Below are 25,162 nucleotides of genomic sequence, written 5' to 3' on the forward strand. Positions count from 1 at the left end.
ATCCTGGACCTCAGAGGTGTGTGGAAGATTCATATGCAGCCACAATAGCTTGTCACCTCCTTCTCATGTTGGTCACCAGCCTGAACACCTGGTCAACCAGAAGCTGTTGAAGGCCATTTTCTGTACTCCCAAATTCTGGAGGTGATGATTCTCTCTCTCTCTCTCTCTCTCTCTCTCTCTCTCTCTCTCTCTCTCTCAATATTGTCTTTGTAAGCTGCTTGATGTATTTGATCGTTTTTCTGTGATTAAATGTGACAATTGGTATGTTTGAAATGTTTCAATTGTGAATAAGGGCGAAGGATTTATTGTTTGAGTGATTTCTTATTGTTGAACTTCCTGAACAGTGGGAGGGGCCACGCCCCGCAGCGTCATCACATAAGATTAAACATGGCCGACCGTCGGTGATGGGTGGTGAAACTTAGCAACGAGCGATGAAAAAGAATTAGCAAATCTCTTAGTATTTCAAGCCAAAATTATATAGCTGTCACGTGGTTCAACTTTTAATATGTTGATACGTTATACATGCGAAATAGAGACAGAAGTAGAGTTTCTTTTTCAGCAGAGGCCTCACTAAATCCCGGGCGTTAGCCCGCAGTGTTAGCCACGTTAGCATCCAACCAGCGCCTGCTTTTGTTTTTGTTTCAACGTTGTCTTCATGCGGTAAGCCTGGTATCGCGAAGTTCGCTGGTATTTTTACTTTGCTATATTTCTGGAACATTTAACGTGGTCTGTGCAGCTTATGACATAAAATACTACCGGACCTTTTTTTTTTATCGGGAAGGTGGTGGAGGGCAGCAAAGAGCCTGTTGCCGTCTTTTTTAAGCCACCTCACAACAAAGCCATACTTAATACAAACCTTGACCCCGGCTTTGAATCGCTGGACTGTGCATGTTTACAAAAAAATAATCATAAAAATAAATATATTGACACTGAAACACAATGGATCCAAAGCGTGCACACGGCAAACCTCACACTAGCCGCGGCAGCAGCGGGGACTCGGGCAGCGGCAGCCCGACGTCGCCATCAAGCAGCCCCGCACAGACTGCTAGCGGCCTGCCTGCTGCTAACGTGTTCGCCAACGACGGCAGCTTCATGGAGATTTTCAAGAAGAGGATGGAAGAGGAGAAGATGAAAAGGGAGGTGCAGCAAACAGGTGGAGATGCGGGACCCACCGAGCAAGGACAGACCTCACTGGAAAAGAAGGCTCCTCCTGTGACCACCTTTGTAAGGGGTTTAGCAGTTGTAAGATGAGATAGCAGTAGTTTATCTCACTTAAACTTGAAGCTCTATGCACTTGTCTCACAGTTCTGCTCTTACTGGCACTTTAGCTTATGTCCAGATGTCATTTATAAATTGCCAGTAGTATTTTGCGCATATGCCAGTATTTATATAAATGTTTAATTACTTTTTAAAACATGTTATGATTGTAGATGAGTTAAGACTAGGGATGCTCTTTACTAGTGGTTTCACTGGTGGTGCAGCAGGAGACTAAATGTAGTCCCTCTGCTCCGGTGTAGTTTCCTTCATTGGCAGCCCACCTGCAAGGGCCCCTGTAACGGTTTCAGTCTTCTATCCCCTAACCCAGGTGGGGAAGCGCAGAGGCGGTGTGTTCCTAAAGACCGGCATGGTTGCAAAGAAGCAGAAACAGGACACAGATGTAAGTGGGGACTGATTATTTTCTTTAAAAAACGCGTTTTCTTATGAATTGTGCAGCCTTTAACCTGTGCTTCCTTTCCTGCAGAGTGAGCCAGGCAAGAGCGATGCTTGGTCAAAGTACATGGCTGAGGTGAAAAAGTACAAAGCCCACCAGTGTGGTGACGACGATAAAACCAGACCACTGGTCAAATAAGCTCCAAGGGGGGGACGTGAAGCGGCAGTGCTTTGGGGGAGAGATCTACATGGGAGAAGCTCCAGGAGAGCCAGCTGATTTTGACCTTCTCATACTGCCAGTTAAAATCACTGTCTCTCACAAACTGCTTAGATTGGCACCATTTTTCTCAGTTTTTTTTTTTTTTTTTTTGTTTTGCCTGTTTGCCTCTGGTGTCCAGTATTCCTGAAATTGATGGATTATTACATGTCTTCAGATTTCTCACGTCTGGTTTGTGTTCATTCATCCACAATTTAAACTGACTTCATAACTTTAGTAATGGTTTCAATTAAATCAGCTGTCCATTTATGTGTTGTGCCTCAGTGTTGTTAAAGTTGATTTATTAAAAACAAAAAAGAAAAATCAGATGAATTATTAAACTCCCGTCAAGTGACTCCATCTGAGAGAAGGATTTTAATTAAAAGTAGGCTTGAGTTCTGTACAGAAGCAGATTCATCCAAGAATTCAAGTTCATTGAAAACATGTACAGCTCTCATAAAAAAGCTCAAATTCAACAATTTGCAGTTTACATTTTCATACAAGTTTCAGTGGTAATTACATTAAGATAAAAAACAGCACCAATAGACACACTGACCATGCATCAGAGTGGGAGACATACAAAAGGCACACAGTCAAGCCAACCAAACAGGTCCTCATCCGCACACACACACTGTTATAAATCTCATTCATTCTCCCTGTCCACAGTGATATAGGTCTATCATGTAAACATTGACAAACATGATTTGCCATTTCATTTAACAGCTCTCTGGAGGTTTTTTCTTTATTTTTTACTATTATTTAACTGGTGTTGATAAAGTGTAGCCCACTCCTTATGCCCCTGTTAAGTGTGATGCAAGTTTCATCCTGAACCTTCCAGAGATTTATTTTTAATTAATATGATTGGATGTTATCCAACTGGATCATAGAGTCTTCCTCTTATTGTCTCCTCCCTGGGTTTGACTGACATCTGGAAAGAAAAGGAAAAAAAAAAAAAAAAGTGAAAACTTTTAGACTTGAACAGCCTGAAGGTAAGCCCGTGAAGGCATGTTGCCACTGACAGATGAGAGGAAAGCAGAACAGAACCAGACAACTCCCAGACAAAAGAACAACAAGATGCTTGGAAAAAGGCAAGGAGAGGAGAAACGGAGCAGACTTGAGGTTTAGGGAGGGTCAGATTTTACCTGAGAAAGCGAGCTGCAAGTGAGGAGGCAGAGCAACTTGAGACCCTGACTGGAGACTCTTATACAGATCTGAGGAGACAGGACAGGGCAACGAGAAACAAGGAGGGAAGGGGGGCAAGTGGAACAAATAAAACAGAGGAAAGGAAGAGAAAATGAAGATTGTGGAGGTAATAGAAAAATATGTTAACCAGACAGGAGGGGATGAAGATGAAATGTTAGGAGGAAATAAAAAGTACAAAATTGGTAGAGAAGAAATGAGATTTGGGAAATGAAGCAAACAAAATGGATAACGTCTTACGTTAATTACATTAAGCTTCACATATAGACAATACGATGATAAAAACGAATGAAGCTAACAAACAACATCAAACAAAGCTAACACAAACACCCAGAGAACAGCAGAGCAACACGACAGTCACAAACACACAGTCTGCTCAATGAAAGTTAATCTGACTTTCAACTTATAAACCCGAGGGAAGCTGTGCTGCTATCGTTTAAAAGATTTTAATAAAAGTTTAACGTTACGTCATCAAAGGTCAATCAATGTTGCTTTGTTTGTGCTAGCCAAGTTTTTATTTTAATATTTTATAAACCCTGGTTTTTAACTGCCTTTTATCCTGTTGCTCAGAGGTGTGTGGACTTACTCCAGGACTGAAAAATAAATAGTGGCTATTGATGCAGGATCTTACTTTCTGAATGTTTGGAGCTAAAGTAACTAGTTGTTTAGTGTATTCAGTGTTGTCCAGATAAAACAGCAACCTGTTTAAGAGACTACGAAAGACATATTCAACAACTCTGGTCAGTTTTCTTGACTGACCACCCTAAGGAGTCAAACCTAAAGATTAATTTATCTGGGGTGGGGGGTCAACAACTTCACTCGAGTCATTTATAACCAGCCTGAACCAGAACGGCATCAGTGTTTCAGCCCTGTGTGTCACTCACTCTGGGTCAGGGTGGAGAACGGAAGGTTGCTACTGGCTGCTGAGCTGCTGGCTGTGGTACCGGAGCCTCCTGTTCCCAGCTGAGGCAGGCTTAGCATGGGGGGTAACTGAAATGGCAAGGATACGGGCACCAGGCCCCCCAGCATCCCAAATCCCAGAGAAAGGGACGAGGCTGAGCTGAGCAGACCGCTGCTTCCTGTTGTGGAGACCTGAGCAGAAAACAATAATAATAATTATTATTATTTACTGGTCTAACAATGCCAGGAAGTAAACTTGCATCACGCTGCGGCGGTACAAACCTGCGGCAACTGAGATGATACCGATGATAATGGAACAGACACGACTGGTTTTGCCCCCTGAGGTGTCCCGCCCCCCGACCTTTGTCGCTGGCCTGGGGTGGCAGAGGCTGCTATTGGGGAGGCACTGGTTCCTGAATGCTTGCTTATGGATGAGGTGTTTATAAGGCTGGCGTTGGTGGTGCTGTTGACGTTGGGGGTCTTCTGGCTGCTTGGAGGAGTGTAGCTGCCTTGCCCTGGCTTGGCTGCTCCTCCAGGGGCACCTGAGAAGGGCGGGCGGAAGCCTGCAGGGGTTTTTGGAGGGTACTGATGTACGGTAGGGGCTGCCTGAGAACGAGGACTCTGAGAAACGGAAGAAGAGGTGGTAGTGATGACAGGGTTGGGGGTTCGGGGAGTGAGTTTGACAATAGGAGGGATGCTGCTGTGGGTGGACTTGGTGAGGGTGGCATGCATTGGGGTGATGAAGTTTGGCTGCGGTTGAACGCCAGGGAGATTCTGAGGGAGGGAGGTGGAGGGTTTACTCTGGGGGGTCTGGGTCAGGCGGGATGCCTGAAATGTTTTAGGGAGTACAAGGGACTGTGATGGAAGGGTGTGTGGCCGAGACAGGGGTGATGTAATGATGAGCGTGTCACTGCTGCTAGCTTTATTATTGCTGCCTTTGAGAAGGCCAGATGGGGGAGTGGAGACCCCCGCCTTTGATCCTGGGGCCACTAGCGGTGATGCTGTGGGTGGGGGGCGTGGTTTAGGTGGGGAAACCGAGGCGTGCGTGGTTGTTTTCACCACGCCCACACTCAAAGGTCTCTGAGTGTTCAAAACTGAATGTCTGTGTGCCTGCACTGCCCCCTTAACAACCCCCATCCCATCCACCCTTACTGAGGTCAGATGAGTAGACGTGTTGGAGGGGGGCCGGGGCAGAGAGGGGGAGGAAGATGAAGAGGTAGAGATGTAGTGAGGTGTGTTGGAGCTGGGAGTGCTGACAGAGTTCTTTTTCTGTTGCTGGAGGAGAGGTGAGGCATGGAGGCTGGGGAGGTTGGTGGCAGTCTTGGGTCCATCTGGGGACGGGGGGCTGTCCCCCTGGGCCAAGCCCTTAGCTGCGTTGCCGAGGATGGCCAGAGCCTGAGAGATGGAGTCAAGGGAGGGGGCGTCATCGAGGGAGTCGAGACATATAGGCTCCAATGGCGACTGAGAAGGTCGCTTGGCAACCTGGGCAGCAGGGGAGGGAGTGGGACCCGCTGATGGGGTGGGCCGCTGAACCCACGCTGCCTCCTGGAAGTACGACAGAAAAACATTTCTCCTTCTTTATCTCATACATACCCTTCCAGGCATTTCTATTATTATCTAAATAATCTGTTCATCTAGTTTTAGTTTATCTCATAAAATTTTACAGATAAAAGTGAATTTTTTTCATCACCGTCGTCATCAAGAACCAACCTTTGGCTTTGCCTTTGGAGTAGGAATCATCCTTTTCTTTACTCTGGTGTAAAAAAAAAAAAGACAAAATACGTAAGTGAAAGACAAGTAAATCAAGTCAATGAAGAAGAAACAGAACAAGTTTCACTCACGTGTAGCCCGTTAGATGGCCGTGAGCCATGGTGCTCTCTTTGAACAATATCCTGCAAACAGATGGGATATGAATCCAGAATTAACACATGGTGAGGAGTTTATTACAGCCCAGCTTCCAGAAAAGGATAGAAGTTTTCAAAAATGCAGCAAAGATATTCATCTGGTAGTTTTCTCTGAATATCAAGTATTAAATTATTTGACATCGTTCAGGAATTCTGCATGAACCTTGATGCTGTTACCTGACCAGAGCTCTCTTCCACGGTTGCCTTTTGTTTTTTCAAAAAATATTTTAACAGGCTCATATGAAATTGCAGCTAGTGGTTAATCCATTACGATTCATAGATGATAGTCTACACTGTTTAGGCCAACCAGTGTCAATTACATTAGCCTACGACAGCATGAGGACCAATTACTTAACGTTACATAGCATCGCATTTGCTGTTCATCATTAATGTCTTTGTTGGAATGTTTAAAAATCTAAAAACAACTTATCAGCAGCTACCTTTACTCACTCTGGACTCCACATGTAATAAGCGTGTCAGATGCTCTCGAAGTTGACCTTGACTGTAGGCTTAACTAATGAAGTTTAATTAGGCCCCGCCTCTCTACCCGTAGCCTAGTGCTCCTGGAGGCAGCACATCGTCCATGTGAAACGATTCAATTCTCAGCATTTAGAAGGTGTGGCACCAACAATATGACAGCTGAGTGGATGGAAGGGGAACACTGTGATATATGAGCTTTTTATACCTAATCCTGACACCCTAACCAACTTTTTTTTTTTCCTTTTTTGTGAAGTCTTGACATCAAATTTGAGATTTGTTTAAATTTCAAAAGACAAATAAATTGGTCTGTGAAGACCTCTGTGGCAGAGAATGACTGGATTTGATAACAGGTGCAAGCAGGAACTTTTATCATTCTCCTAAACTGTTAAGGTAATTATTGATTTTATGAGTGTTTACGTTCAAAACACCACCCCAACAATTCAACCCATTTTTGATTTTTTTTTTACCTTGTTAGTACCAGGTGTGACCCACTTTTACCATCAGACCTGCCTTAATTCTTGTGATAGATTCAACAAGGTGTTGGAACATTCCTCAAAGATTTTGCTCCATACTGACATGATAGCATCACACAGTTGCTGCAGATTTGGCGGCAGTATCCACGATGAGAATGTCCTGTTCCACCACATCCCACGTTCAGTCACTTAAATCCCCTCCTTCTGACGCTCAGTTTGAAATTAAGCAAGTCGTCTGGACCATGTCCACATGCCTCCTTTTATTGAGCTACAGCCATATGATTGGCTAATAAACTATGTATATAAACAAGCAATTGAACAGGTGTGTCTAATAAAGTGGCCGGTGAGCGTATTTTACTGAGTTGTGATAGATTCAAAAGGCAGTCTGTAAAACGGAGTGCAGTAGACTTACAGCTGGCAACGACATGAATGTGAGCAGAGAGAAAATAATGAGGACATTATGTTGTTTGCAATGTTGTCTAATGCAAACAGATATCAGGAGTTATCAATGTACTTTTTAGTTATACTCACACATGTCATCAGCGTATCAAATTCTAGATTGTATAGAAAATAATTTATGTCAAATCACCCAGCCCTAACCACACATTTACTGATAACAAATGTGGAAATAGTTCAGCCTGAATATGCCCTTCCCAGCATGCCCCACACACCTGGCTTGCATCCACCCTTTCGGCCAGAGAGGTTTTACTTCAGTCTCCATGAAGGCCTTGAGGTAGTCTTCTAGAGACACAGAGGTCTTGCCTTCCAGTTCATAACAGCCCAGCTTCACCCGCACCAAGTTACACAGCAATGATCTGGAAAAACACAGTCAAATTTAGCAAAGTTAAGAAAAAAAAAAACATCTCTTCTAATGGACCCTTTTCTTAATTTATGCATACGTCACTCACATCTGCAAAACTGCTTCCAAAGTGCAGAAAGCGTAGCTGTTAAGAAACCTAGGTATTTGTTTGTCTTTACTGAGGAAATTAGACAAATGATACAGTTGTTGTTTATTTGACTGTTCAAATCATCGAAGCACGCTAACAGGGAATAAGTTTTCACGTGTTTCCCGTGAATAAACGCCAGTGAGAAGCCTGGATTAATGAGATCAGTTGCGGACACTGGAAGGCTCCAGTTGGTCGTCTGATGACACCAAAGACGTGGACTACTGCCTGTCTATGGACATGAAGAGGAAGTTGAGAGACAGCGGCCCAAGTCGGAGGCAGCATGAGTCTATGCCAGGGGTGGCCAAAGTCGGTCCTCAAGAGCCACAATCCTGCAGGTTTTCCATGCATCCGTGCACCAACACACCTGACTCAAATTAAATGGATCCAACAGCCTATTAGGATCTGCACAATGACTCATTAGTTTAAGTCAGGTGTGTCGGTGCAGGGACGCATTTAAAACCTGCAGGATTGTGGCTCTCGAGGACCGACGTTGGCCACCCCTGGTCATGAAATCCCTATCTCCTCATAGTTAAATATCTTTACAAATTCCTGGATCCAGGCGGTGATCCAGATCACGGCCAAAATCTAATCACTGGTTCCTTTTTCCATTTTTCCTGATAATTTCTTCAAAATCCGTTCATAACTTTTTGAGTTATGTTGCTAAAAGACAGAAAGACAGACGGACTAATGCTCCCCAATACACGACCTCCGCCTTGGCGGAAATAATAAATACATGAACTCTACAGCTAGATAAATGATATAATAGCTGACTGGATAGCTCAGTTGGCAGACCAGCTGTCTCCCATGTGGGTGACCAGAGTTTGATTCACCTAAGGGACAAATATTAACACCTTCCAGTTGGGTCCTTAAGCAAGACCCCTTAACACTACTGTAAGTCACTTTGGATAAAAGCGTCTGCTAAAAGACTGTAATAAGCGATCTTTAGCCACATTTACATGGACAAATATGTCATCCATCCGATTCCAAAGATTCCAGATGACATGTTTACATGGACGCTGGATGAAGTGATCCAATCAGCTGTGTGTTTACATGATGAAAAGATTTAATTAGATCGTAATTTGAGAATATTGTCATTCAGTGTCAGAGATACCAATAAAGGACCACTGAAATCCACCTGTAGCCGGCCTACGCTAGTTCAGTCCATCTGCTTCATAGCAGGCTGGCAAGGTCAGCTGGTTGGCCTTCAAAATCTCAACGGGTTGTTTTAGACGGTTTCTTAAGAATATCTTCTCTTTTCTTCAGCCTCTTCTGATCCACCTCTGTATATGACATTTTACCCTAGTTTTAAAGATGATATGCCCTGATTGGGTAAGAAACTTGAAGCAAAAAGCCTCTTTTTGCCCTCCAGATGAAGGCGTGTGTGACGTATGAATAAATTACAAAAATCTTCTATTACTTCTAAGGTACATCTCCCCTCAATTAAACTAACCTGAGCTTGTCATCCCAGACAAACTTCTTTCGAGGTCCCATCACCCTCTTTCCTGGTTTCTCGTCGTCGTCATCATCTGACCCATTTTTCTCTCCTTCCTCAGACTGCTGCCTACAAGACGAGGGGGAAAATGCATAAGTAATTGATCAAAAGTAGCTTAAAAACACCTAAAGTTACAGCTGTTTAATTACTTTGCCACTTTGGCGATGCAGTCCATGTTGTAGCGAGCGATCTGCTCTGGCATCACGCTGCACACTGCCAGTTTCAGCTTCAGCAGGGGCGTTCGAAGTCGGTCATCCTGAGCAGCACAGATAAAGCACAGTCAGAAATCATGAGGACATATCCAGGCCAGGCTAAATATAGTCAGACAACAGGCACACGGCCAGCAGATATGAAAAGAGTGGCCATCACTTATTTAGACATGCCATCCAGTTAGAAAACAAGGTTGTGACATTTCTATTCATGTCTACTATAAATTAAGAGTAATCGCCGGCACACACCTGAATGTTGAGGCTGAGTTTTTTAAGGCGCTTGAGCAGAGTCTCTTTATTGCAGGGCACAAAGGCCTCCAGGTGAGAATAGACAGCTGAGCGCACCTCTGTAGGCTGCTCCTGAACCTGCAACTCAATGCTGATGCAGAGACGGACAGATTAACGGTTGCTTGTTCTTACGCTTGTCTACAAAAGATGAGAATCTAAATGATACTAACTCCAGTAGGATGTTGTTCATGTCCAGTGTAAAGAACTTCTTCCTTCCCTCTTCATCAAATAGACGGGACGCCTGAGACGAGGAACAAATGGGAAAATCAGATTTACAAGTAACCGTAGTAACCATTTATGATTAAAATAATTGAATCTGGGAAAGCTCAAATAAAAACTAGAGCCAAAAATCATCATACCGCTCTTAAGTCTTCAATACGTTTCGTTAGGGGAGCTGGGAGCCCGACGGGGAGAGGAGGAGGAGGAGTCATCATGTTACTCTGTGACCTGACAACGCCTGCTTTATGCCCCGCTCCAAAGGATCCGTTCTCTCCCTGCCCTGGACTGGAGGGCTGAGGCGAGTCCAGCATTCGGAAGTCCAGGTCTCCCATCATGTCCTGCAGCATGTCATTATTGGCAGAGTCGAGCAGTGACATCACGGCCTGATCATCGGTCAGGTGTGTTATGTTGCAGTCGCTGCTGTCGGCCGGCTTGGGGTGGGCATTGGCGAGCACGCTGTTGGTGTTGGGCACTTTGGCGGTGGGCCGTGGCAAACCGGCAGCAGCCAGGTTCTTCTTGCGCATCTCTTCCTTCTCCCTGGTGAAGCGGCGGATCATGTTAGCCAGGTGTAGGGAGTCCTTCATCAGCTTCTTCCTCTTCTTCTTCTCTGGCCGGTGAATGTTCAGAGCCGAAACTCTGCCCGAACAGAACAACATTTAACTCAGAGTAATCACAACAGCTGCTTCAGAAAATCTAAGAAAAAGAAAAAAAAAAAAAAACCTCACCCAGGCTTTGGTACTTTATTTTTTCTGGGCTTCTTTTCTTCTAGAATTCCACCATCTTGCTTTTTCCGTCGCTTTTTAATCACTCGCTCTTCACCATCTTTCATCTTCTACAAAATCAGGTTCAGTTTATTAAAACACAGCCGGATTTACGCTCATACATGTGTTTTTCACTGCAGTGTGTTTAGCCTACCTTGAAGTGATGATCCTCGGTGCCGGCATGCTCTCCCTCAGAGTCAGATGTGGGTCTGAACTGAAGAGTTCCCGTGTTGATGTAGAAGCCTCCGTGTTTTGTTGTGAGAGAGGCCGGTACAAGCTCATCATACTGCACGCATCAGAAAAACTATTACAATTAAAGCCAGCTTTCCAAAAGAAAAAAATAAATAAATAAAAACTGAATGCATTAATTAAAGAATCAAAGAAAGATACAAACTCACCGCTTCGGAATTGTCTATGAAAGGATCCGTCTCGTCGTAGCCATAGCCAATGTCAACAAGATCCTGAATCCGGTCTTTTTTCTTCTTTTTTGTGGCACCTCCCTGCAAACAGGATGAGCACATGGATCAGAAAACTTTTAATAACATGACAAAAAGCTAATTATAAAACTAAAAAAAGTCACAAAAACTTATACATCTAGGTCAAAGCAATGCCAAAATTAAGAAGCTATTGTTGAATAAGCCTTTTTAATGTAATGAAAGCAGGTACAATAACAGCTTTGCATGCAAATAGAATCAGAGCATTTTGAACAAACACTCTCAGCAGCTCAAAGTCACACAGCATCAAACCCACAAATTTTCCACCCTGAAACGTTTAACTTTAATATGAAATGCAAAAAGCCCTATTTGTGTACTGGATACGGTACAGACTGCACAATTTCTGGTATAACTGGTTCCTCGAACACACATACATGTACAATTTTGAGACCACACTTACGTATTTGTTCTCAAATTTCCTGGCCAGCTCTTCAACTTCCCGCCTCTCCTTCTCATCATCAGCAAAGGGGTCATTGGGGTCCAGCGGAGGAGCGAGTCCTTTAGGTACCGAGGCACCTTCATGCTTTACCTAAGCAAAATTAATAAATAAACAGACACAAAATAAACAAGATTAGAGTGATCAATCTAATTCTGTTTACCTACAAAACACATTGATCTGGCTTTTTTTTAAAGGTTATTTGTGATGGTTTTAAAAATTTAAAATTAGAACACACACAAAGGCTTATAATAAAAGATTAGTGTTAAAGAAATAAACGAATAGAAAATAAAATGTGTATTAAAAATATGTACTTGTAAACTTGTACTTGAAAACAACAGGACATGAAAACATGCAAAATATCTCCCTAAACTCAGTGAAAGTAGTTGCTATTTTAACACTGTTTTAGTTTGAACTAACTCGTAAAACTCAACAGTTATTAGTTATATCCTCAGATTACGTTTATGCTACATGTTTATGCTACATGTTTATGCTACATGTGAGCTCCGTATTAACCAGAGGGTCTGGTGTTTTTTTTTTGTTTTTTTTGTTTTTTTGGACAGTTACTTCATAAAACATGCTCAGTTAGCCTCTGATTTAGAACATCTAAAACTTAGTTTTCTTAATATTTTGTATTTAATAAATAACCTACTTTAATGGAAGTGCAACAGACAGTAAAGCCGAGTAAGAACAGCTCCATGTGTGACGTTTGACAGTGTAGCACCTCTGACGTTATGCTAGGTTAGCCCCCCGTTAACATAATGGGGGCTACAGTTATGTTTGCGGTCTCCAACCTGAGAAGAAGAAGTTGAGTTGACCAGCTCGCCGTAGTTGTACTCGGAAGACCCTCGTTCATTTGGCTCGGCCAGTGAGAGGTTTAGACGGACTGTAGGTTTCTCCTCCCCGGTTTCGGAGTCGCCTCCTTTCGTATTACCGAACAGACCTCCGCAACCTCCTGACCTGACCGCGGCGGCACCTCCACCTCCATCTTTCGCAAAAGTGATGTCGATGGCCTCATCTTCGCGGCGGCGCTTCTTACTGGTCTCTGGGGTCGGCGGCGAGGTGCTGAAGGACGAAATAGTAACGAACGGCACTTTCCTTGGCTCTGCCATTTGACGCTCTGCGTCCAACAACCTTCCACACAACACGTTAAGCGCCACGCTCCTCTGAGCGGCAGCTGCTCGGAAACCTAAACTGGAGACGATCGACAAGTACAGCTAGCTAGTTGCTCTGCTAGTTAGCTTCCTCAGAATGAGTACTGCAGGCAGCCCAACGACTTTTGTCTCTGCACAGCCCGATTTAATCCATATAGTACTATCCCTGACACGGCCCCCGTCACCTACGAGGCTCTTAAACAGAATGAAATAGCTGTTTTACGTGTTTCCATGAAAGTGATGTTTAGCTACCGCAAGGAGAATTCTGAAGTAGCCATCTTGATCATTATTATCATTATTCAGAGGCTGGGCGTGCGTATGAAAAGAAAGCGGAAGACGGAGAGGAAGGGGGGCCGCGTTCGTCCAATGGCAGCGCTGAAACACGCCCACCTGACAGATTAGCGCGAACGTGGAGGAGATAATTGTTCTGCACAGGCGCGACATCCGGACCACGTATCTCCTATGTTCTGTATGGAGGAGTTATTTTTGGTGGCTTTTCTTCCCTGACTTCTGGAAAAAAAAGAAACACCATCCCGAAAATTTTCCATCATTACTAATATACACGTTCTCCTGGCCGGTTCCTCCGATACAACCGCAACTACTCTCCTCACAAATACAATATATGAACCATGTTAACGTCACACACAGAAACAGTTATAAATAAATAAATAAATAAATATTTACAACAACATCTTGTAAAACAGCTCGTTAATTTCAGGGAAGTTTCCATGTTCTAATGGGTGTTTTGTACAGAAATACAGAGTTTCTGTCTCCCGAAAGGATCATAATACTGTAATAAATGCACTGTCATCTGGCATTGTGTGTCTATTATGTTGTAACACAAATCTGTAATATTCTATTTAATTTTAGAACCACTATTCATTTAATCTCCATCTCGGTCAAGAAATTCAACAAAGCCTTTATATTAGTCGCTCAGTTGAAAAACAATGATGCCAGTCAAATATAAACGGGAGGATTTTTTTCTGTTTTTACTTTAAGTATGTGCTGCTTTTACATACATAAAATGACATTTCTATTCTGCATTTAAACAACACAACTCACTTTGTAGCTTAAAACTTTGACTTATATGAAAACATACAAGAAACTGTCTAGGATTGATCTGTACCGAACAGAAAAATGAAATCCATTGAAAAATCCTATTGTACAACTATTGTGTGTTTCTATGTGTTTTTGTCATCTTTATAATTTATTGCTCGTGTTTGATTACAGGAAACTGTTAAAATAACAAAGCAATGTATTATTTTTATATGTTAACTGTTTCTTTCAGTAAAGTTTCTGGGGGGGGGGGGGGCACTTTTTATGGTAAACATATTTTAATGTATGAGGGTCATGCTTTTTAATGGCTTTGTCCCATTTAAACTCAGTAAACAAAAAAGTGTCTTCATTGTTGTGATACTACATGAAATAACCAAGTAGGTGAAAAGGAGCAGTGTCAAAAAAGAAAGAATAAAAGGAAGTTTGCCTGATTTCAGCCTAAGAGGAAGTAAAAATTACGTTTACAGAATAATTTCAGGGGAGTTTCAGATATTTGTTGACTAAAAATAACTGAGGCCAAGGAAATGGAGAGATCCTGATAGCTATTTAAAGGTTAAAATGTTTGAATTTCTTATTTTTTAACTCAGACATCTATGAAAAAGTCCATATTAAAAGAAAACAATACACGTGAAGTTTTTCTTCTCTCATTTGATGATGGCATCAATATGTTCTGTTAGCTTTGTAATGCAGTCTTCCTCAGAAAGCCACTTCAGTGTTTAAAAAGGGCTGTATGTACTTTTTAATTGTTGGTCAGGAGTAACAACAGTTTTTGTGAGAAGGAATCTGCAGAATCAGGATGCTTTGCAGCTGGTTCCTTTATATGTTGCTGCAGAGATCTGAAAGATGGAATAGCTGCTTGGATATAAACTTTCTGTTTGTTCTTCTTTTATGACCAGAAAAAAAATTAAGTTTTACTGTGTTCATTTCTTAATGAGTTTCCTACTTTAACACAAGTTCAGTTGATAGAAACTTTTAATTACAGCTTTTCAAGTATTAGAGTGTGCACTCTGACAAAAATGTCCATCTATATCAGTGGTTCTCAACCTATTTTCCTTGAGGACCCCCTTCAGGCTTATACTAAAAGGCCGTGGACCCCCTGCCCCACCCCGTACTGAAACCATGCTTGGTTTTATGGACTGGTCAGAGACCATCAACGCCATCCACAAGAAAGGACAGAGCCGTCTGTACTTTCTAAGGAGGCTGAGGTCCTTCAACATCTGCAAGAAACTGCTGCTGATGTTCTACCAGACTGTGGTGGCCAGTGTCCTTTTCTATGCTGTGGTGTGCTGGGGAGGCAGCATAAAGAAAAGGGACGCAGCACGGCTGGACAGAGTGATCCGAAGGGCAGGATCTGTGGTGGGCACAGAGCTGGACTCTTTGGTCTCAGTGGCAGAAAAGAGGACCTTGGACAAGATCCTGACCATCCTGGACTCCTCCTCTCACCCTCTGCACAGAACTCTGAGCAGGCAGAGGAGTGTGTTCAGCCCCAGACTATTGTCCCTGACCTGCTCCACCAACAGACTCAGAAACTCTTTCGTACCCCGGGCCATCTGGCTGTACAACATCTCGCTGAGGGCCCAGGGGTCACAACCACAACCATAGTCTGAGTAGTTTTTATGGACATGTGCCTTTTTCTTATTTGTAAGCACATTTGCTTTCATCTCATTCTGTAAACACTGTTTCAGCAGTTTTTGCACATCCTGCACTTTTTCACTCATGCACCTTGTTTGACTACCACCGTCAACATATGTACATACTTGATCACCTGTACAGTATATATGTACATAGACCATAATAATGACTCTTGTTCGGTCCAACTCAGAGTGTGTTTTTGCGTCACAGCACATCTAGCTGAGTAGACATTACAATGAGTGTACAATAGTTTTTACCATTTTGTCTCCTTTATCTACCGTTGCCTTTATTTAATTTTAAATTAGTCTAGTTATGCTTAAGTACTAACCCCTAATGTCAAGTACTAACCTTTAATGTATGTATATGCTACTGGATGCTTGAATTTCCCTCGGGATCAATAAAGTATCTATCTATCTATCTATCTATCTATCTCTAAAAGTGAGATTCTCACCATAAATAATGTATTCTGGCTGAGTCCTGTCCTTCCATACAGCCAAAGTTAAATTAACAACATAAAACTTTACTTTTTTATTCTTCTTCCTAAAATAGGGACAATGTGTGGACATTAATCATAATGGCTCTGAATGTTCAAAGCATGGGGACTCTCTGTGGTCTCTGGGGGTTCCTGGACCCCAGGTTGGGAACCACTGATCTATATGATTGTATTGTTTGCTCTTGGGGTGAATTAAACAGTCCCAACTGTTGGTTTCATTCTAAGTTTCAACTTTTGCTCCAAGAAATACTCATCAGTGGACACACAAGTAAAACTGTGCTGGTTTTACAATGACTTCTAGAGAAGTCTTTAAGGAGTTGAACTCATGTAGACTCATTTTGTTGCAGAAGCTTATATCAAATTGTCCATTAGAGGACAATTATCTCAAAATAACAGCTGATCAGGCACATGAGATGGTTCTGGTTTTATAACACCCAGACCGATCTGTAAACATATGATAAAGTTTATCATGGAGTAAACAGAAACTAATGTTACAGTGTGAACCAGTCATTTCAGGTCACAATGTGTACAGTATGCCAAATTCTACACAACTCTCCTAATAATGAGGTGAAACATTTCAGATACATTTCTGGATTTGCTTTTTATGCTGCTTTTAGGCAGTGTTTCTCATTCCTGGTCCCCTACTCCAACACATCTCATTCTAACACAACTTCCTGCTAAAGATACCCTCCACACTTATAATCAGACGATGGTCCATTACAGAAAGTTAATGATCTGCAGGTAGTTTGCATAAACCCACCCATACACAGAAAGTACTGTCGAATATTTAACGTTTTACAAAACAAACTATCCTGTTACACTCAAGTATGAAATAGTTCCAACATATTTACACATTTTGTCTTTCAACATGAATCAAAGACAAGGATAAAATCATTTTTGTAGTTTTTCATCTTAATTAAAGTCAAACTGATGATGTAAGACGGTGTAATAAGTCAAATCTGAACTCTTTATAAACTTACCAGGTTTTCAATGGAAGGTCTTTTTTTCAGCAAGGCACATTAAACTTGATTATTTTGACTTAGGACCTTCAGTGAATGTCAAATGAAACAAAAACACAGTCAAAGTGTAAAAAAACACTTTTATTGTTGCCTTGGTCAACAATCTAAGACCAGTCAGAAGCGGCGCCACCCCAGTCAGATGCCTGAGCAGTGGGAGCAGTGGACCAGTCCTCTGTGGCAGGCTGAGTGCTCCAGTCTTCAGCTGGAAGGAATAAATATTTTACATTTAGTCAAAGACCAAAACAAACTACTGTAAATATTCTGCATGTAGATGAGATGCTTTATGAACTCACCAGAGTACACCTCCCCAGTCTTGACTGCTGGAGTAGCTGTAAGAAACATGTGTTTAATGACCGTATAATGACAAACATCAGTATCAGACCAGTAATGAAGCAGTAAAAAACAGTTTGAAAAAATCTTACCTGCAGGGAACTGCTGAATGGGAACAGATGGAACGGCAACACCCTCAGACCAGTCAGCCACCTCGGGCTGGGTAAACTCAGCAGGAGGGGCGCTCCATTCACCCTGGAACTCCTCCTTTACAACAGCCTTTTCAGCTGCAGCCTGCTCCTCCTTCTCAATCTGCAAGAGCAAATTATTAGTGTGCAGGATGCACCAAGCTCCTCACACTGACCATGTACAGAAACAAATGAGCATTCAGCAGGTAGCACTGCATCTTTCTTACCTCTTCAGGGTCCCTGTAGAAGTACAAATCTGGCATGACCTCCCATGGGTGTTCCCTGGAGATGGTACCCCTCATCCTGAGGACCTCCCTGGCCAACATCCACCACATCAGACCCACAGAGTGGTGACCCTAAAACAGTCAATCAGTAAATTGGGAAAAAAGCCCCATTTTTTTAGACTAATTTGTACTTTTTAAAGATTAGATTTTGTTGCAAGACCTCTAACCCCAAATCCCTGAGTGGATCAGAGAAATGAAGTTAAAGATCATGCCTTTTTATTTAGCACACACCCTACACCCTGCACTGCACTGAGGGGACAGCACTGGGCTCTAACAGTGTGCAATATGAAAAAATTCACTCAACTCCAGCTTTAAAGTCCATCCGTAATTTAGTATTCGCTTCACCTTGTTATTACAGGGGATGGAGATGTCCACATATCTCAGTGGGGAGTCGGTGTTGCACAGGGCAATGGTTGGGATGTTGACGTATGAAGCCTCAGTCAGTGGCTGGTGGTCAGCACGAGGATCTGTCACAATCAAGAGACGAGGCTCCCTGAAAGCAGCCTGGATCTGATTGGTGAAGGTACCAGGGGTGAAGCGACCGTGGAAGGTGGTGGCACCGGTGGCAGAGGCAAATTTCAGCACTGCTCTCTACAGTGGGCAGATTTAACAAGTTAAGACAGACAAAACTTCTATTAAATTCTGGATATAGTTCATTTTACAATTAATGAACTGTGGCTCAAGTCCCTATCTAACTCCAGTCATGGGACAGATGCCCTCATGGCGTCAGCGAAAACTCGGCCTAATTATTCTTGCACACTTCCGACACCAGAACACTCACCAGAGTGCCCAGCTTTAATGGTGTGCTTATAGTACTTTGCTTACAGCCCACTGCTGAAAAAGCAGTGTCAAATTTAGCAGATGTTTACCTGTCCAGTGTTCCTGGAAGAGATGACACACACATCAGCTGGGTTCTCAATGGCAACAATGGCCCTGGCTGCCAGCAGCAGCTTCTCCCAGGTCTTCTTCAGGTTAATGATATAAATACCTGATAAAGTGGAGAAAATCCTATCAACTCTTGATATTTTTAGTAAAACTGCAGCCAAGTTGTAAGATGGGATTAATTCATTCTATTGTAGGGCACAAATAGTGGACCATTTTACCACCACTTACCGTCGCTTTTTCTCTTGTAGACGTACTGCTCCATCTGGAAGTCCAAGTTGGTGCCTCCCAGGTGGGTTCCTGCAGCCAGGAACTTCAGCACATCCTCCTCCTTCATTTGAAGGACATCCAGACTTCCGGACATCGTGACCGCTTTCCCTGCGTTACGAGTTTAGTGGGAGAGCTGAAAATGAAAGATATGATAGGTAAGCTATAATCAAGCTGTATGAGCAGTTCTGACAACTTCAAAAGCAGTACTACAGGAAGCATTAATTTGCTCCCTCCAAATGTTTAGTCAGGCCAGGGGGGAACTTATTACAAAGCTTTAAATTTAAGATGATTTAGCATGTTTAAGAATTTCCAACATGGAAACTACTCAAAAGCATCCAGGTTACATACGGGCTTAAAGCTAGCCAAACTTTATTATTATAAAGCTGATACCCGATATTTTCTCATATGTATGTAGTCAAATTAATATGGCAATAAATGTGGGTACTATGACTAGAAAATGTCTTCAGTGTAGATAGATTCAAGGACCATACAGCACTATGAGGAACGCGTGCGCTAAGCTAGCTAGCTAGCTAGCTATGAACGTTAGCATTATCATAACCTCGAATAACGAGCCATTAAGACTCAAATAGGAACACGTACGATGCCTTGTGGCTTGTTTGTAACATATTGCATTGTTTTATTGCGTTCTTCGCTATATTTTATAAGTTATTTGTCAAAACAAAGCAGTTTAATCTTACCACGAAACAACGCCGTATGGAAATCTGACCACACGGTGAAAAAGAGGGCGAAGGGAGGAAATGACGTAACATTTATACCAAACTTCTAAGCATGTGATTGGTTAGTTTTTGAAGACCCAGGATGCGCACTTCCGCATTTAGGCCGCTAGGTGGGGCTTTAAGCCATGTGCTGCAAACGCTAGCAAAGGTAACTGGAGGTGGAATGGTGGGTCGGATGAGTATCCCATATTAAGACAATGGAGATGGAAAGACCATATTAAGACAGTGCTGAGACGCTGACTTCTCGGTGAAAGACTGAACTGTGTTGTAACTTTATTTGCAGGAGATAAAGTGTTCCAGGAATCGGGGTCATAATACGTACACAATAACAGAATGTATTGATAAAATATTAAGAGAAATGTGTCCTATGAGCATAAAGTTGATTAGTACAGTAAAAAAAAAGATGTGGCTCTTAATATAATAGTTCAAATGTGTGGCAGATCTTACACAGGGTGGGATTAACAGGTTACTCAGGGTGACGATGTTTGACTCCAAAGCTGGGCCTTGATAAATGTCAAAGAAGCTGAAAGATCTAACAAATAAGGCTGAAAAGTAATGTGAATATTGTGTCAGGACATGATGAAATGTTCAGGGACTGTGTTCTGGCAAAAAAAAAAAAAAAAACTGTGACAGTAAATAAAAAGTGTGTCCAATCACTCAGTGGGTGTTGATCTGGCAACGTAAATTGTAATATGAAACCCAAGTTTGATGAATCATTGAAAAAAGTGTCACAACTGAAGCTTGTTGATCCAGAACCTTCTCACATGTGTGGCATGTTTAACCTGCTTTCCACATGAAGTGCATGTCTCCATCTATGATGATCTGCAAGTCCAATATTTGAATATCAAAACTGAGTCTATAAACATATCTCTTCAGGTAACTTTATAAAATAAATTTCCATTTCAGTTGCCAGATCAGCCAGATTAGCCTCATTTCTTAATCTAACCTGAAAGTCCTACAACCTCTTGTCCTTTTCTCCTATTTGATGTTATGTCACCACACCCCCGTCTGCTTATCTCTATCAGTGCTGCGATAAGTCTTCGGTCGTCATGTTCCCACAGCCCCACAGTAATCTACTGAACATAGTTCTTCTAGTAGTTTGACACCAGAGTTGAACCAGTAAAAATGTCTCTGAATAGATTTTACTGTTTATATCTTCTGCAATTAAACTCCTGTCATAAACTCTTCAGTCTGAACACAAGTTAACTAAAACATTTGTGAGGGAAAGCAATAAATTAGCACATATTTAAATAAAACGAAAAAAGTAATAAACAACCAACATACAAAATCCTGTGTGAACCTGGATTTCCCCCCCCCCCCCCCGTTTTGTCATAATCATCTGTTCCAACCTTGGACGAGAAATTTGTCATGAAAATTTCCCTGCAGGAGTTCAGAGGTCAGCAAAGCTTTACTCATGATGTGACCGTTTTTATTCTGAGAAAATAATGCATGCAATGACACAAACAGTAACATTTGACTGTTTTGTCCATAAAAAGGTATATTTTTAATGTTAAATACACGTTAGTTATTACATGTTCAAGCAAATTAAATACAGGCACATTTTATTGCACTATATCACAATATAAATAACACTTATTAGAAAAAAAGGCACAGATTTATAATTTACTGCTCAGAGTCTCTCCAGGTTAAAGTGTGTGACAGCTGTCTGAGCTCAGTCTGAGACGCTGTGTATGAATGTGCTCTTCTTCCTGGAAACAACAAATTTCCACCGAGGCATTAAAAAAAAAAAAAACTGTAGCATGGATCAATTGTGTACAACTTGCAGAACAAATACTAAACATCCAGCATATCTGAGTTAGTCTGAAATGCTGCGTCGGCACAAGGCACAGACCCAGAGTGTGACACTGAATACTGCAGACTGTCCGCATCACTCATTTAGATGCGTCTCTGGGTTGTTTCCCCTCACACAGTTTCTTTGTGTGTGCTCCCTTTTTGCTCTTCACAAGGTCATTTTCAATGTTCCTTTCATGATTTGAGTCCCATGCGTGCCATCATCTGCTCATACACCGTCCACGCCATGGCAGCCATCATTGTCCTCCTCAGAGATCGAGGAACTGCCCCTCTGAAGAAACCCTGAAGTCTGTGTTCCTTAAAAAGGGGATGGAGACATCAGATGTGATGTAAACATTTCTAACATGGTAGGAAAATTAAGAGGAGTGGAACAGCTACCATGTAGATGTATCTGATGGCCTCCGCCGTCCTCAGCTGTGGGTTTACTTGGACATGTGTTTTGACTACGTCGGCAGGCTGTGTGATCAGGGAGGCCAATACACCAGCAAGGATGCCACAGCCGAAGTTAGCCAGGGGGGCCAAAGAAGAGGCACTGATTTCTGAAAATAAAGTGTTTTTAAAGTTAACCCGACAAACGAAAACTATTATAAAACTAAAAAGAAAACACATTAGGCATACCTACCTTTAGGTAACGAGGCTTTAGTCTGGCTGTAAAACATGACGTAGATTCCAGAGAAAGGAACGTCTCTGAGGAGAGTCGCCATCAGGCCGGAGAACAGGGCTGCAGGGCCTTCGGTCTGACACACACTACGCAGCGCCCCGCTTACACTCACATAGCTGTACCTGCCACACTGGAACAAAGACGGTTCACATGAGCCTGACTTAAGATGCGGACAGCTCAGATCTGATTATGAGACCAAACTTGACAGAATTTATAGCTTGTTTGATTTATTAAGGAAAATAAAAAATAAAAACATGATGAGAGCTACAGTCAGCTCAGGACATTGAACAGAACTGGGTTAAAAACTGGTGAGAAACACCAATATTTCTGATGTTTCCAGTGTGATTTATCAGACCCAGGGAGAATCAGTGGTGGGGAAGTGGTGATTTTTCCCTTCAACATCCAGGAGAGCAAAACAGATTAAATTACCAGGAACTACCTGGATTATAATGTTATATAACCAACGTCTGGCACTGCTCTATAAAAAGCAGACGAGTGACCTAGTTCTGGTGAAAAATCTTTCAGTACTTCACACTTTGACTTTCAAACTGGCATAAGAGACAAACACCATGTAACTTAAGCAAACAACTGGAAAAAAAAAAGTTTAAACTTTGCTTAAGCTAAATATATAATGCACAGATAAAATTATGCAAATCAGCCCCCAAATTTAGCAAATTTGTTTTGCAGTGCAAAAAGTCAGCGATAAAGTCAAGAAGAAGCAGAGTGCTTCTTCAGTTACTAGTGGAGAGAGCTAAATGTTTTCAATTATGAAAAGATAAATTATAGAATATATCACCTACAACATTTGGACACTACTTACTTCAAAACGTGTTTTGATGACAGTAACCGGCAGCATCAAGACCCCAGCCACCGTTCGGGCCCCAGCTCCCAGCAGCACAGCTTGCACGGCCCCTGGGCTGCTGTCCTGACAGAAGTGCTGCTTCAGAGAGTAGTAGGTGCTGAAGTAGATGCCCACCCCAGGGATGGTCCGAACGAAAGACTGCAGGAGCGGATGGAAGGGAGAACACACCTTCAGATCCTGTCTGATTTGAGATCTTGGACTATTTTTTCACACAGAGTCTTTGTTTTTGCTTAATAAAAGTTGTGCGTACAGGGGAAACTCCTTTCCACAGTCCGAGCAGCCTCTCTGTCCGCACCACACTGAGGAGCACGGACATCATCCCCACTCTGCCTGAACTGGAGAAGGAGCATCCAGATAAGCAACAAAGAGGAGATCAATGCTACTGTGTGATACCTTTAACTGTGATACGAGTCTTTTTGTCAATAGAGTAGCAAAAGGTCATAAAGTAATACATTTGTAGGTTTTTGACTCACCCAGGTTGCATGTTGCTCTGCAGTGTCTGCAGGCGGGTCTTAACCAGGTCCAGAGGCTGAAACAGCAGAGTGGAGCAGGTCCCGCTGAGAGAGCCGCACATAAACGCTTTAACAGCCGGGTGGGCCTGATGGAAAAAGTTCATTGTTTCAGACGCACTTCCACAATTTTTTATTTTTTAATCTGTTTCATTAATGCTCAGTTAGACATTACATCTATCAGTTATAGACATATCTTCTGATTAAACCAAAAGAGGAAGAGAAATCTAACTGGAAGCTGAAAATAATAAAAGAATGCATGATCTAGCTGTAAAACTCACCAGAGACAGCTCCATAGTACCTGATGATTATGACCAAATCCCACAAATTTAGTTGCAGGACACCTAAACAGCAGAAAGAAGATGTTGCAGGGGTTGAAGAACACTGATCGTACCGAGGACCTACTGCAGGAGATGCATGTGTCTGAACACATGCAGCAGATTAAATATAAGAGTCACCTGATTAACATTGTGATTCTTATTTGCTACCAGCTAACACACAGCTGTTCATTAACTAACGAAAAGATCACCATCCAACAAATTAAGATGGTAGTGGTGCATGGCACATGACTGTGAACACAGGTTAATGAAAATGTGAATGTGCACTAATATTTTTTTTTTTATTTACTTCCTCTCTATTCTCTATTTAGTTAGAACCCCTTTAAACGACACACCTTTTCTACATGAGAAACACCAGTAGCATCACTACCCGGTTTTTAAGCAATGAAATACTAGTTTACATCACAGTTACCGTGTCCAGCATTAACTATGAAATGTTTTACATTTTTGTCAAAGTCAATCCACCTATTAGTTATCGCGAAATATGAATTCTACCTGAAGCCCACAGTTACCTAAACTCAGTTAAGGAGCTACGGTTTGGGTGTTCGTCCTCTGACGCACCTTTTGCAGCAGTGAAGTTTTCTCTCCCTCCGGGCTCCCCCCCTCAAAAAAAAACAAAAAAACACCGCAGTTGGTAAGTGTGAGTGTAAATCCGTCGCACCGTCCGTTACAACCTGTGCAGACAAACTTGAATGACACTCTCTTTACGAGCGCTTCCCTGCGATGAAGAAACGGTCAGTTGTGTGTGATTGATAACTGGATAACTGGAACAGGCCGGTTCCTGTTTCACAGCACATTGTACGCTAGCCCCGCCCACAAGAAAAATGCTGACGTTTGATTGGCTGAAAAAAAAATCCGACCTGTGATAAGAAAAATAATTATTTTAAAAAAGGAAAACGTTTTGACTGGATCAAAAGAAGAAATGATCATTTATACAGGTATGCAGTTAAGAATAACTGTAATGAGTTCTTTATAACAAATATAAATGGCAAAATAAAATAGCGAAAATTTCCCTCCATATTCTAATTATTACAACTTTTTCTAAGGGATAAGTAATTTCTATTAATTTATTTATATATAATTGTTTAAATGCCCTAAGCACTGTGATTACAGTTATGAATACACTGAACAAGCAAACAGCTAAAAGCAAAAATCCAAAAGTAGTTTTATTCAAACAGCTGAAAACGTCTTAACGTTTGATTGACTGCCTTCTGCTGGTGATAACCCGTCATTGCACAAAATACTGCTAAAATCTCTAAGATCTCAGCTGTAAACCCTGTCATATT

General features: G+C 42.1%; 4 protein-coding genes across 8 annotated transcripts; 1 reads left to right on the forward strand and 3 right to left on the reverse strand.

Moving 5' to 3' along the window:
- The first annotated feature begins 370 nt into the window (after positions 1-370).
- Positions 371-2,088, forward strand: trir (telomerase RNA component interacting RNase). The gene is made up of 3 exons (XM_042011742.1): positions 371-1,224; positions 1,586-1,657; positions 1,742-2,088. The coding sequence occupies exons 1-3, from the start codon at positions 940-942 to the stop codon at positions 1,847-1,849; spliced, it is 465 nt and encodes a 154-aa protein (XP_041867676.1). The 5' UTR covers positions 371-939; the 3' UTR covers positions 1,850-2,088.
- Positions 2,089-2,253: 165 nt separating this feature from the next.
- ubn2b (ubinuclein 2b) lies at positions 2,254-13,494 on the reverse strand. 2 transcript variants are annotated; one of them, XM_042011724.1, is made up of 17 exons: positions 12,504-13,494; positions 11,674-11,802; positions 11,178-11,279; positions 10,934-11,065; positions 10,744-10,850; positions 10,159-10,654; positions 9,970-10,040; positions 9,761-9,890; positions 9,452-9,558; positions 9,261-9,371; positions 7,535-7,678; positions 5,848-5,898; positions 5,717-5,759; positions 4,289-5,551; positions 3,991-4,198; positions 3,049-3,117; positions 2,254-2,834 (listed from the first exon to the last, which is right to left on the reverse strand). In XM_042011724.1, the coding sequence occupies exons 1-17, from the start codon at positions 12,819-12,821 to the stop codon at positions 2,788-2,790; spliced, it is 3,528 nt and encodes a 1,175-aa protein (XP_041867658.1). In that variant the 5' UTR covers positions 12,822-13,494; the 3' UTR covers positions 2,254-2,787. The 2 variants fall into 2 exon arrangements, with proteins under 2 accessions (XP_041867658.1, XP_041867667.1); XM_042011733.1 differs by lacking the exon at positions 3,049-3,117.
- A 3,629-nt stretch (positions 13,495-17,123) lies between these two features.
- rpsa (ribosomal protein SA) lies at positions 17,124-19,746 on the reverse strand. Its single transcript, XM_041967760.1, has 8 exons — positions 19,656-19,746; positions 18,919-19,090; positions 18,675-18,793; positions 18,151-18,396; positions 17,749-17,877; positions 17,486-17,645; positions 17,357-17,392; positions 17,124-17,265 (listed from the first exon to the last, which is right to left on the reverse strand). The coding sequence occupies exons 2-8, from the start codon at positions 19,049-19,051 to the stop codon at positions 17,168-17,170; spliced, it is 921 nt and encodes a 306-aa protein (XP_041823694.1). The 5' UTR covers positions 19,052-19,090; positions 19,656-19,746; the 3' UTR covers positions 17,124-17,167.
- A 1,265-nt stretch (positions 19,747-21,011) lies between these two features.
- On the reverse strand, positions 21,012-24,627 carry slc25a38b (solute carrier family 25 member 38b). Of its 4 annotated transcripts, none has more exons than XM_041967796.1 (8): positions 24,438-24,627; positions 23,820-23,882; positions 23,503-23,627; positions 23,280-23,364; positions 22,988-23,167; positions 22,129-22,297; positions 21,885-22,045; positions 21,012-21,803 (listed from the first exon to the last, which is right to left on the reverse strand). In XM_041967796.1, the coding sequence occupies exons 2-8, from the start codon at positions 23,832-23,834 to the stop codon at positions 21,681-21,683; spliced, it is 858 nt and encodes a 285-aa protein (XP_041823730.1). In that variant the 5' UTR covers positions 23,835-23,882; positions 24,438-24,627; the 3' UTR covers positions 21,012-21,680. The 4 variants fall into 4 exon arrangements, with proteins under 4 accessions (XP_041823730.1, XP_041823721.1, XP_041823711.1 ...); XM_041967787.1 differs by having other exon boundaries at positions 24,389-24,627; XM_041967777.1 differs by having other exon boundaries at positions 24,372-24,627.
- Between the last annotated feature and the right edge of the window lie 535 nt (positions 24,628-25,162).

This window comes from Melanotaenia boesemani, chromosome 2 (assembly GCF_017639745.1).
Source record: "Melanotaenia boesemani isolate fMelBoe1 chromosome 2, fMelBoe1.pri, whole genome shotgun sequence".
In the NCBI taxonomy this organism is placed as follows: Eukaryota; Metazoa; Chordata; class Actinopteri; order Atheriniformes; family Melanotaeniidae; genus Melanotaenia; species Melanotaenia boesemani.

What these genes read in the sequence shown, in the direction of transcription:
- ubn2b (XM_042011724.1), bottom strand. Translation starts at nt 12,821, where the DNA reads ATGGCAGAGCCAAGGAAAGTGCCGTTCGTTACTATTTCGTCCTTCAGC. An exon ending in GGAAATTTGAGAACAAATAC is followed by an intron (nt 11,280 to 11,673) that starts GTAAGTGTGGTC and finishes TCCTGTTTGCAG; the next exon opens with GGAGGTGCCACAAAAAAGAA. An exon ending in GGCCATCTAACGGGCTACAC is followed by an intron (nt 5,760 to 5,847) that starts GTGAGTGAAACT and finishes TTTTTACACCAG; the next exon opens with AGTAAAGAAAAGGATGATTC.
- slc25a38b (XM_041967796.1), bottom strand. An exon ending in CAGAGCAACATGCAACCTGG is followed by an intron (nt 23,365 to 23,502) that starts GTGAGTCAAAAA and finishes CTCCTTCTCCAG; the next exon opens with TTCAGGCAGAGTGGGGATGA. An exon ending in TGTGGAAAGGAGTTTCCCCT is followed by an intron (nt 23,168 to 23,279) that starts GTACGCACAACT and finishes CCGCTCCTGCAG; the next exon opens with TCTTTCGTTCGGACCATCCC.
- trir (XM_042011742.1), top strand. Translation starts at nt 940, where the DNA reads ATGGATCCAAAGCGTGCACACGGCAAACCTCACACTAGCCGCGGCAGC. An exon ending in CTCCTCCTGTGACCACCTTT is followed by an intron (nt 1,225 to 1,585) that starts GTAAGGGGTTTA and finishes CCCCTAACCCAG; the next exon opens with GTGGGGAAGCGCAGAGGCGG. An exon ending in AGCAGAAACAGGACACAGAT is followed by an intron (nt 1,658 to 1,741) that starts GTAAGTGGGGAC and finishes CCTTTCCTGCAG; the next exon opens with AGTGAGCCAGGCAAGAGCGA.
- rpsa (XM_041967760.1), bottom strand. Translation starts at nt 19,051, where the DNA reads ATGTCCGGAAGTCTGGATGTCCTTCAAATGAAGGAGGAGGATGTGCTG. An exon ending in CTTCCAGGAACACTGGACAG is followed by an intron (nt 18,397 to 18,674) that starts GTAAACATCTGC and finishes TGCCCACTGTAG; the next exon opens with AGAGCAGTGCTGAAATTTGC. An exon ending in CATTCAGCAGTTCCCTGCAG is followed by an intron (nt 17,393 to 17,485) that starts GTAAGATTTTTT and finishes TGTTTCTTACAG; the next exon opens with CTACTCCAGCAGTCAAGACT.